We start from the raw sequence: 12,365 nt of genomic DNA, 5'->3' as shown, positions 1-12,365 counted from the left end.
CAGGGGGCAGGCAGGTGTGGAGGACTCCCTGGTCCTGAATGGGGTAACTGTGCCCCTGAAGGACCAGGTGCACAGCCCGGGAGTCATTTTGGACTCACAGCTGTCCATGGAGGCACAGGTCAATTCTTTGTCCAGGGCAGCTGTCTACCAGCTCCATCTGGTACACTGGCTGTGACCCTACCTGCCCACAGACTGTCTCGACAGAGTGGTGCATGCTCTGGCTAACTCCCGCTTGGACTACCGCAACACGCTCTATGTGGGGCTACCTTTGAAGGTGACTCAGAAACTACAATTAATCCAGAATGCGGCAGCTAGACTGGTGACTAGGAATGTCCACCAAGACCATATAACACCATTTCTGAAAGACCTACATTGGCTCCCAGTACGTTTCTGAGCACAATTCAAAGTGTTGGTGCTGACCTTTAAAGCCCTAAACGGCTTCAGCTCAGTATACCTGAGGGAGTGTCTCCACCCCCATCATTCGGCCCAGACACTGAGGTCCAGCTCTGAGGGGCTTCTGGCAGTTCCCTCACTGCAAGAAATGAGGTTACAGGAAACGAGGCAGAGGGCCTTCTCGGTAGCGGTACCCGCCCTGTGGAACACCCTCCCATCAGATTTCAAGGAAATAAACAACTATCTGATGTTTAAAAGACATCTGAAGGCAACCCTGTTTAGAGAAATTTTTAATGTTTGATGTTTTATCGTGTTTTTAATATTATGTTGGGAGCAATCCAGAGTGGCTGGGCAAACCCAGCCAGATGGGCAGTGTATAAATAAATTATTATTATTATTATTATTATTATTATTATTATTATTATTATTATTATTATTATAATATTATTATTATTATTATTATTATTATTATTATTATTATTATTATTATTATTTTATTATTATTATGTTTGTTTGTTTGTTTGTTTGTTTTAAAGGTAAAACTAACATTCATTGCTCTCCCAGCACTGGCATTTGGCCCTCAGAAGGTTGGCCAGAAACGAATGTGGCCCTTGTTTACCCAGCTCTAGCCAGTGAGAGACAGTGTTGGGGCTGAGGGATTTTTTCATACCAAGAATACTCTAAAATGGAAAGGGTATGAAAAAATCTTAATTGAAGGAGGGAAAATTGTAGGAAGACAGTGATTTGGGAGAGAATGTCATATACGGACAACACAGGAAGCTTACTATCCACATTAGAACAGAGGATCTCTGTGCCTCCTTTTTGTACCTGGCAACCCCTCCTCCGCATTTGCCTTAATCCATTTTTGCTTCCTTCATTTTGTATTGCAAATAAAAAGCCTATGTGAATCTGAACTGCCAATTTGCATTACAAAAGCATCTTTATCCGCTATCTCTTCTGCATTGGCAAGGATCCCTGGCTAGCATAAGCAGAGCAAGAGAGGCTCAAAGGTGATTTAAACCTCAAGTGTGAAAACACCAGGAAGCAAAGCTTTCAGCCGGCACAACCAACATATACAAAAATTAAAGGATAGGGGTCTTTCTTTCTGACTCCACTGTTGTATATGCTTGTTAGGATTGCAGGAGCTGTAGAAATATTGGCAGATCCAGTTTCAAAGACAAATTAAGCCTAAAAAGCTTAATTTTAAAACACAGTCAAATCACTAATGATTAAGATTAGACATTCCTGAAGCTCTCTGTGTGTGATTAAACCCTATGAAAAATGCCGGAGTTTTCCAAAGAGTTAAATATGCCACAACTTGCAAAAAAAGATGAGCGTAAAAACTATTATTAAAAAATTAAATCTAACAATTGACCGTGGCTTTGTGGTGAATCTGTGCCATGAGAAACGAGTCTCCTTTGCACATGTTTATTACATAAACTGCCTGCCATGTAAAATATTAAGTTTTATATATGCACACACATAAACATACACATGTGTCCATTGTATGTGTGTAGATTATTGGGGTTCTCCATCCAAGTTGCTGATCAGGTCTCCACCTCCTTAGCTTTAGTAAAGCAGTATTACCTATTGTTTCTAGTATCAAGGGGGCAGTAAAGGGTCTGAACATGTCAGATTTCTCAGCAGAAGGTCTCAGATAAGCTGCAGCTATGAATGTTTTTGGACACTATCTCATGCTCTAGACACGACTATAAATGAGGCGAGGGACAAAAACAACAACAGCAGAATGAATACATTCCTTTGAGTGGTGCCCAATGGTGTCAATAGTAACTGTCAGGATAGTGATGAATATCCATGCCTTAAGAAAATGGAATGTGTGGAAGATAAGGTGCCAATCACACGCAAAGGGGATGGGAATGGTTCTGAGTTATCCCTTTGTGATATGAAGCCCTTATCTGGAAGCACTCTGGGAAAGAATACCTAGAAGGACAACAAAACATAACAGGATAAACCTCTTTCTTTCCAGGAAGCCGCTGTATGGAACCTGGCCAAAAAGACACAGGAAGTGCTTCACCTGAATGGAGGACATGGGAAAGAAGCAGGAGCATCAGGGCATAACAAAAATGTGGATCAATCAGCATCTTGGCAGCATAAGCAGGTAACAGAAAGAGCTGGACCTGAGTTGCTCTCTCCTGCTTGCAGACTTCCCATAGACATCTGGCTAGGCACTCCAAGGCTGCATATGCACCGTAACTTTAAACAACATTCAAAACATATCCCCACTTCACAAACTAATCTGGGAACTGCAGTTTACCCATCACAGAACTACAACTTCCAGCACCCTTTAACAAATGACAGCTCCCATTATTCTTTTTTGGAGGAGAAATGCGCTTCTTAAGTGCTTTAAAGCTATAGTGTCTACATAGCCTGAAAACAAGATGCTAGACTAAGCTAGACCTTTGGTCTGATCCAACAGGATTCTTCTTATTTTATTACATGTCTTCCTGCATGATCTTGAGATTACACTCGGTCATGCTGAGCTGTGGTGGGAATTGATACACCTAGCCTCAAAATAAATTCCTTGCCAATCTTTTAGGCATAACTGTGCAGCTCAGGACATACAAAATATATTAAATAGTGCGTTTCCCCCCTGGCTCTTCTCCAGGTTGTCCATGTGGCAGCAATTATAAGGATGCATGTAAAAGAAAATATCTGAGAATCCTATCTGATCTGGTGGGAGGGGAGGAAAGTCACGTACTGGAGAAAGCTGGAAATACTGCAACTTAGAATGTTCCAAGGAAAGGCTGTTCTTATAACAGAGTAAACATGCCCTAAACTACGCTATGTGTACACAAGACAAGAGTGGCCTCTATTAAAGGATGGAGGCTATATCTCATCAAAAACAACCATGCTAACTATCTATGAGTCATATGTCTGACATCAAGCAGAAACGTGAACTACACACACACCTGGTTTAAAGTCAAACTGATTTTGACTCACTCTTAACATCTCTAGCGGGGAACAATTGACATACATATCTGCACTGAGTCGCACTGACCTTTTGTGCTGGCTGAAAGGCAGGTAAGACACCTTCAGGGGCAGTTTGAAATGTTACATTTAGTAGGAGGAAATTGGAAAATACTTCCAGTGCTACAAACAATAATCTTAGCAGTTCTAAAGGGCAGTAGTTGTTTTATGGACAATAGAGCCTGCCTGCCTGCCTGCCTGCCTGCCTGCCTGCCTGCCTGCCTGCCTGCCTTCAGTACAGCTTTCATCAGCCTGGCGCCCCCCAGTTGTTTTGGGCTACAATTCCCATCAGCCACAGCCCAGCATAGTCATGCTGGCTAGGGCTGATGGGAGTTATAGTCAAAAACATCTGGAAGGTGCTGGGTTGGTAAAAGCTGGATAGGTGTAAACAACAAACCTTCCTGACAAAGGCTTTACTCCAAATTGGCCAATACATTTGACACAGTAATGGATTGTGCCACACCTCTGCCTCCCACACAGTGCAATAGTACAGGCATCTAATAAGTGGCATTTGATAAAGCTGATGTAAGACACTGCTCAGTGCTGGCCCAGGACATTTTTCTGCCTAAGGCATAAGCAAAATGCAGTGAACTGCAGTGTAGCAAGCATTTTGCACAGAGGTGGAAGTGTTTGCAGCCTCAAAGAAAAATAGGAACAGCATTTCCAGTTGTCCAGTTTAAAAATAAAATAAAATAACCAGGCACAAAAACTCAATGCCAGTCACTACATAAATGTTCCATTGTGTGACAGAAATTGTAATAAATGCCTTGTACACATCACTGGTTACTCCAGTGCCCTCCCGCTGCTGGTGTTTGAAGCTGAGTACGCATGACAGTACGCATGACATTGGCCACAATTCATACGTACTCTACAGTCTCTTGAGAAATTCTCCTGCTTCCATCCAATTTGAAAACATAAGACACATTCACTTTGAAATTAAGCTGAGGTGTGTACATTTGAGACAGCCATGGCACATGTGCAGATGACAGCTTCATAAAAGGAGTACATGGCGGGGGCAGGGAGTAGCAGATGCAGGGAAAACAAACAAGTAATGCACATTGGCTTAGGACTTTCTTTCCCTCTCTCTGGTGTGTGCAAAAAAGTGCTAATATGACTTGCAAAACAGCAGGAGGAAACAATCTCACTGTGTTTTAAGCCACCAGTGTGTACATAGCCAAAGTGTTTCCTGTTCAGCAGGTAACTATGAAAGTATCAGATCCCCAATAGAACAGATTCATCATTATCTTATTCTCTTTACATTCTAGGACCGACGTGGCAGGAGTCTGGACATTAAAGATACGTCTCAGAGCCAAAGACACCATGGAGAAGGGAGTGGGCCATCTGTGTTCCGGAGACACACCGATCCAGCACAGCAACCACAGGTATGGCAGGTACCTGTCTTTCTTGAGAGGCAGAGTCTAGATCTAGGGGAATGTGAGGCATGTTTCTATTCAAAGAGCAAAACTACATGTAGTATTCTGCATATGCCACTTCGAAATAAAAGTTATGCTAAACTTTTATGCAAGTTAAGGAACTTGGTTCTCTTGTTAGATCCTTGGTGGGAAAGGAGTAGTAACATCACTTTATTTTTAGATATAGCTGTGACATTTTAAATAGTTTACACTGTACAAAGTTCCTTACATTTTTTTTTAATTATTATTATTTTGTAAAAAGACAGCCTGAGTCCATGGTCAACCAAGAAAAAAGGGGGAAACCATAAGAAATACAAAGGTATCGGGGAACTGATGGCTATCTAGGACAAGTGTCTTATTTTCCCCAAAACAAAATATTTCATTTGCTGGGTATGTCTATGCAACATGTGCAACCTTGAAGGAGGATGTGCACTCTGTTCAACAAATGAGACTCAACCACTCCCATACTTATTGTGCAAATATAGCTAGTTAGAAAGGCCATCAGTGGTTTGGTGGGGGCATGTTATGCTACAGCTGACACTTTCTTTTGTCTTCCTCTGTTATTAGCGAACACAATGGGTCCGTGCCTTGTATGACTTTGAGGCAGTGGAGCAAGATGAGCTAGGTTTCAACGCTGGAGATGTCATTGAAGTCCTGGACAACTCTGATGCATTCTGGTGGAAAGGCTCTTTACATGGAAAATTGGGTCTCTTTCCTGCCAACTATGTAGGGCCAATGTCCTGGTAAATTTACATGGTTTGTGACTGTCTCTGTTTTAATGAGAATGCACCATCTTATCAATACCTTTTATGCGCAATCATAGCATCAACTATTCAGCACTCAATATTAAAAGAGCTTATGCTCTTTTAATTTTTTGTTCTTAATGGTAGCAAGAGTCTTAGGTTGTCTAAAAGAGCTCACTTAACTTCCTATGAACTGTGTCTCATTTCACAGATCTACGTTAACATGCATCTTTCTTTCAGTGGCTATTTCTTAGGCAATTCTTCAGAGAAAGTTTTGGTTTCACCTCAAGTGCCCTGTGCGCCATCCCAACTTCATAGCTGTTCTACTGCCACAGCTGAACTATGAAACTTCATGTCAATTGGGTACAGTTCTGTCTTCTAAGAATACATACAGATGTACATAATTTGAGCTTTTTATGTCACCATCTTGAGTTCAGAGACCAGGCAGTCATGTGTTTCATATGGAAAGTGCATCATGTACAACTCTGATTGTATCCTCCTTCGAACAGCTTTTCAACTATTTTATAATTTATTGTTTGCTTTTAATTTTTAAAAAGTGGATGAAGGTATGTTTAACTTTATAAGTGTACATACAGTGCTTGAATTTTATTTATTTTTTTAACTTCAGACTGCTCACCTGAAACATAGGAAGAAGCCAGGCAAAAGAATGAATCGGTGTTCAGTTCACAGATCAGTACACCTGTCATTTGCATTTCAAATTCAGGAAAAAGCACGCCCAGTGGGGGGAAATGCAGTGCAACTACTGTTTTTGTTTTGTTCTGGGTATGTATTTACATACCCTGATTCCCCTTTATTGTAAGATTATAGAATTCCCAAGTAAGAAATTTTTGCATTATTGTTCTCTAGTTTGGTTGCCCTTTCAGACTGTTGCAAAGGTGTATATGCATGCTTACTTTGTTCAGCAATTCATCATCTGAGAACACTGCAATTCTGTTGTCTTGGACTGGACTTGTGATTTGCTGTTGCTGTTTTGTGTTTACCAGTAATTTGGATTGGGCTTGGGCTTCCCTAGTACTAGCTAGAGAACAAAAAAAAAGCTCTTCTTCACAGAGCTCTTCTCAGCAGTCAGCAGCAGGAGCCCCATTTCTGTGGAGCAATTTATATTGCGGCCATTTGGTTTAAGGCCATTTGATGTACCATTACCATTGTCTCAATAACCATGTGGATCCACATAAAGACATAGGGCCATTCCATATGGCAAACGTGTATTGGTTTTCTACCAGTTGGTGGTGGTTGATCCATTAGGGCTTCTCTTGGTTCATTTGTCATGCTAAGCCAAACCATGGTATGGTGCAAGCATGAGAGCTATGGGACATGATATTGTGGTTGCTTTGCTCTTCCCCAGTCATTCTGCTGCTATGCTGAGCTAAACCACAGCTTGGTTTTGCATGTTGTCCAAATCATGAGTTCTGACAAAGGTTTTTCTTTTCTGAAGGACTCATGCCCATGGCTGTTTGGGTTAGCATGGTGTACAAGCAAGGCCATTATCTTTAGCTGTTGCCTGTTAGGTGGGGTTGCCGTATTTTGAGGAGCAAAAAAGAGGACGCTATGACGGCCATTCAAAGCAAATAAATGCAATTTGCCTTGAATTTTACCCCTGAAAAAGAGGGTGTGTCCTGGAAAAAGAAGACACATGGCAACCCTACTTAGGTGACAATAATCCAACTACATCCCAGAATCCATAGCCCTGCCTTTTTCTTTTCTTTCTTTTTTTGTGTGAAGACAAACTATGTACTTGCTGTCAAAAAATATTTTAGTGTTATATTATTTCTATCTGTTGGAGTACTCCCGAAGGGGCTACTCCGTAATCCTGAGAATGTATAAAGTTATACTCATTAAAAATATATTGAGTTTCTATTACTTTGAATAAAGATGGCTATTTAGCAGTACTGAAACAAAGAGGCAAATATACAACCAAAGGGCAACTGGGGTTGTCATAAGTACAATAAAAAAATAAGTTTAAAAATCCTAAAACCTGAAGTACAGTAATTGTGCATCTTAGCTGAAATTTAGCTAATTGTGTTCACCCAATCATATCATTCAGTTCAGGAAGTAATAATTAAGTGTTAAGCTATTATTTCATTTGAAATTAAAAAGTCAGCTAGCAAAACCATGCCAGTTCCTAATGAAATTGACATACCCGTTGTCAGTCTAAGCAAACAGAAGTAAAATCAGGTGATTCACACCCCACACCCAGCACTCACAACTAAAGCTTAAGTACATACTGCTATGGTCAGATTTGTAATGTTGCTTACCCTTCAGCAGCAAACATGAAAGAAATGTTTTGTTTATAGAACTTTCCTCCAACAGCAATGACAGTATGTGAGTTATATAAAGTAGATATCTTCAACCTCATCATCCACGGGACTGAAGACCCACTTTAAACCCAAACGTGCATTTTGGGACCTATTTCTCCATCTTTTACTATATATTTACATGGTTGCAACCCACCTTGGCTCAGGCCAGACTCACTAGTGAGTCACAACCCACCAATTGAAGACCAGTGACACACAATGTATAAGAGCTGAGGGAGTACATGGGAATGAAAGGGAATTTTCCTCACAGGAACGAGATGACAAAAGCTAGTAAGAAAGTGCTAATTCTTTTAATAGTAAGTGAAGGTTTGGTTAAAGCACAGGTTGTTAAGTATTGCTCTCAGCTGGGTTGTTCTTGAGACTACCTTTTTGCCCTTGGAATGATAGAAATCCATACTTTCATTTACAGGGTCCCTGTGGTTAATAAAAAGGAATTAAATGAAAGCTTTAATGTTAAAGGAGACTCCAACACTATTGTGTGCTGCCAGTAGAGTAATACTTCTCTCACAGTCGGGCACAGGGGGGAAATGGAGTCCTTCTGCAGCTTGCTTGCGGTGCTACAGAGCCACAATGCAGGAATGCCAACTTAAATATAAAATATTGGGGGAGGGGAAGGTAGTGCTTTTTTCTTAAAAAAAATATATGTTTAGGGATTCTCTCATTTTGACTCAAGAAAATCACTATTTTATAGTTCAAATCGGGATAAATAAATACAGTAAATGGACAAAAGTACAAAAATTCACAAAATGTTTAGGGGTATGCATACCCCCCAGAAAAAAAGCACTGGAGGTAGGTATGCCCTGTCCCGTATAAACAATTACAAGACACAGTGCACACATACACCAGTTGAATGGTAATGCCCATCAACTTTGAGGGACAGCAGGCCCCCTCAAATACTTTATGGGGGTGGTGAGTGGACCTCAGCCCCTAGGAGTTGGCTCCTATGCCACAAACTTGGGCCCTGTGTGCACTCTTTATTTAAAGCAGTATCATACCACTTTAAATAGTTATGGCTTCTCCCAAAGAATCCTGGTGCTGAGGGTTATTAGAAGGCCCCCATCACCCTTTACGGAGCTACAGTTCCCTAGGGAGAGGGATTGGTTGTAAAGAACTGTGAGAATGGAAGTGCTGTGAGGGGGAATAGGGGTCCCCTAACAACTCTCAGCACCCTTAACAAACTACAGTTCCCAAGATTCTTTGGGGGAAGAAGCCATAACTGTTTAGAATGGGATATTGCTGCTTTAAACGTGTAGTACAGATGGTGCCTAGGGCATGTCAGTAGTCTCTTCGTTCTGGGAGCTTTTTCAATCTGAAGGATCTCATTACCTCAGAGGGGCAGAGATTATGGTGGGCAGGGTTGGAGCTAAACATGGATGGTTGCACTTCTTTCTCTTACAGCCCCACCCTTTCTTGTTCTGCTACCCCACCCCCTCCCACACACTCCTGCTCACTTGGGGCTGAGGCTAAGGAGGAACATCTGGGCTAGTGAAAGGATCTTGTGTGCCACATGGGAATCCCTCCATGGGCCTCATCTGTCCTATAGGCCAGCAGTTCTCCCCCCCACCTCTATGAAAGAACCTCTGGGCCCTTCCCGTTCCTCTTCAGTGCCGCTGCTGCTTGCTTACTCGCTCTGAATAGCTGAACCATGAGAGAAATTTACAGAAGGAGCAGTAACTGTAAAATAACTTGTCCTATCTGTCTGGAAGTTGGTGCAGTTTTGCCCCAGAGGAAGAATTACGTGAAAGGGCAATGGCAACAGTGTTGGTGAGATCTCACTCAGAGAAGGTGGTGACCATCTTAACCAAGCCCCCCCCCCCAATCCAAGTTGGAACCAGCACACAATAGCGTGCTTGATTATTTATTACAAATACACATTTGTTGTGCCAGAAACAGTGCATTTGCTCTTTATTGCCTGAATCCTTCCACCTATAATTCATTTTGCACAGATGTTATGTGTTTCACCTGTGGCCCTCCAGATTTTTGCAAAAGGAAACAGGTAGGGGGTATCACCATGTTATACAATATTTGTCAGAGTGGCAGAGCACTGCCAGCTACTTTCGCTTTCAGAGGAGTCTTTAATGTGACATTTTCTGTGAAGTGGGTTAATTTGCATGAAACATGAAAGATGCCATTTACAGAAATAGAACTGACAACCGGAAAGGGCTGTATATGTAGCTGTCAGCTACTAGTCTGTGGGAAATAGACAAGTGAAGCAATAACTCATGATGAACCCAGTGCAAAGGAAATGTTCAAAGCACATTGTATGTATTAGTGAGAAATCAAAGCCACAAACCTGACAAAGAATGTACTAGAAAAGACGAATAAAGTATTGCGGAAGACAAGTCATGACAACTCTCTGCCTAGTAAACCTTCTATGGTGCCCATCTAAAAGAAAGGTGGAATTTTGCCAGTGTGAGACAAAAGAAGTGGAAGGAACAGGAGCTCTGGTCCAGATATACCAGTGTTTTTTAAACACTGAGCAAACTCTTCTGAATTTATTCTACCTGTTGCTTCCTTCCAACTGAAGACCAACGGATGATTTTGAGAAGATTATCATAAGACGCTGTATACAGACAGACCTGCCATATGCAAGGATTTGTGGATTGAGGTACTACAAATTCAGTGTTTAAGGCCTAGTTGTTGGAGGGAGGTTGACACCATCTGTCTGAGGATCTTTGTTGTTGTTTAGTCGTTTAGTCGTTTTCGACTCTTCGTGACCCCATGGACCAGAGCACGCCAGGCACTCCTGTTTTCTACTGCCTCCCGCATCAAATTCATATTGGTAGTTTCATTGTCCAACCATCTCGTCCTCTGTCGTCCCCTTCTCCTTGTGCCCTCAATCTTTCCCAACATTAGGGTCTTTTCCAGGGAGTCTTCTCTTCTCATGAGGTGGCCAAAGTATTAGAGCCTCAGCTTCAGGATCTGTCCTTCCAGTGAGCACTCAGGGCTGATTTCCTTAAGAATGGATAGGTTTAATGTTCCTGCAGTCCACTGGACTCTCAAGAGTCTCCTCCAGCACCATAATTCAAAAGCATCAATTCTTCAGCGATCAGCCTTCTTTATGGTCCAGCTGAGGATCTTACCCTTCCCTTAAACTCCCCCCCCACACCTTCATGTGCCCTGCATACATGCCACAAAGCAGTAGGGTGCTGCTCCACAGTTTGACAATTGCTATACTCTGTGTGCATACATGTGGGAAGCCATTGTTCTGACAAATCTGTGTGAAATATTATGCTTACTGTTGCAGTAAAGATAATAAACTGAATGTCAGCGACCTGTACATCCTGATGATTGGATACTGACAAGCTGGAATTAGTTTGAACTAATCCCATGATCATGCAGTTAGCGGAATTTTGAAGGAACCATCAGGAAATGAGTGTATATGGTGCTGTGGGAGAGACGTTATCAGAGCCGTAGCTAGGTGATCTTGCGCCCCTGGCAGAACCATCCAGATTGCGCACTCTAGCCACGTACAAATTAGCGCTTCTTTCTGCCTCTCCTCCAACCCCTCAACCCCCTGCACCCATTCAATTCACCCTCTATAACCATTTCTAATGAGGCAATAATTGATATTTATATTTATGGACATATTTTTAGCTGATTTTGCACCACCCCTATTGCCTGCACCCCTGACGGGGGCCCACCTCACCACCCCGGAGCTACGGCCCTGGACATTATGGGGGTAATGTTGGGGGGGGATTAACACCAGGTGGCTTGGGGTTCTGATAGAATGTCAACTGAACCCGTGGCCTTTGTTTCATATTGTAGGGAGGCATCTTTCACACAGACATTTATCCATGTATCACATATCTCATGTAACAATTATAGCATTTAACTAAGCAGTAGCAAAAGTAGCACAAAATTAGAATAATCATTAATTATTTTTAGCAGTAAATGTCATCAATTATTTTTAGTAATAAAAGGAGGTGGAAGGAACCTTGCATGAAGAGGAGAAGGCATACAAAGTGGGGAAAGACAAAGGGAGAGTTAAGTGGGAACAATCTAACACAATTAGCTTCTGTGGTCTTGGTTTAAAATGAGGTGACACTAATGGCTCTAAAAAAAAACCACCCTTGATTCCAGTGTCATCTGTCTGTCCTATGAGGTGAGGTCTTGTCCTGGTCTGACCAGAAGAGGTCTAGTCCTACCTGCAAGAGTGCCTCTCTCCCAACTGTCCAAGCGGTGCATCCAGCAGCAGAGGCTCTACTGGCTTCATGCACACCATACTTCAAAAGCGCGTGATATCTCCCAAAGAATCCTGTGAACTGTAGTTTGTTAAAGGAATTGTAGCTGAGAATTGTAGCTCCATAGGAGGGGTAAACTACACTTCCCATAATTATTTGGGGGGAAGTAATGTGTTCATATTATTTTTCAGCTAACTTGACCTTCACATAATCCATTATTCTAGTTGCAGGTAAGTAGCCATGTTGGTCTGCCGTAGTCAAAACAAAATTAAAAAAATCCTTCCAGTAGCACCTTAAAGACCAACTAAG

At 41.9% G+C, this 12,365-nt stretch overlaps 1 protein-coding gene across 3 annotated transcripts in view; it reads left to right on the top strand.

The window, feature by feature from the left end:
* GRAP2 (GRB2 related adaptor protein 2) overlaps positions 1 to 7,414 on the top strand; it is a 48,556-nt gene extending 41,142 nt beyond the window's left edge. For all 3 annotated transcript variants that reach the window (XM_081928423.1, XM_081928422.1, XM_081928424.1), the window contains exons 6-8: positions 2,381 to 2,512; positions 4,647 to 4,763; positions 5,361 to 7,414. In XM_081928423.1, the coding sequence (XP_081784549.1) occupies positions 2,381 to 2,512; positions 4,647 to 4,763; positions 5,361 to 5,540 (429 nt within the window). In that variant the 3' untranslated portion in view covers positions 5,541 to 7,414. The remainder of the gene's footprint in view (positions 1 to 2,380; positions 2,513 to 4,646; positions 4,764 to 5,360) is intronic.
* The last annotated feature ends 4,951 nt before the right edge of the window (positions 7,415 to 12,365 follow it).

This window comes from Podarcis melisellensis (genome assembly GCF_964234715.1).
Source record: "Podarcis melisellensis genome assembly, chromosome: 10".
NCBI lineage: Eukaryota > Metazoa > Chordata > Lepidosauria > Squamata > Lacertidae > Podarcis > Podarcis melisellensis.
Note: the sequence above shows the minus strand (reverse complement) of the source record. Positions and strands in the feature narration are given on the sequence as shown.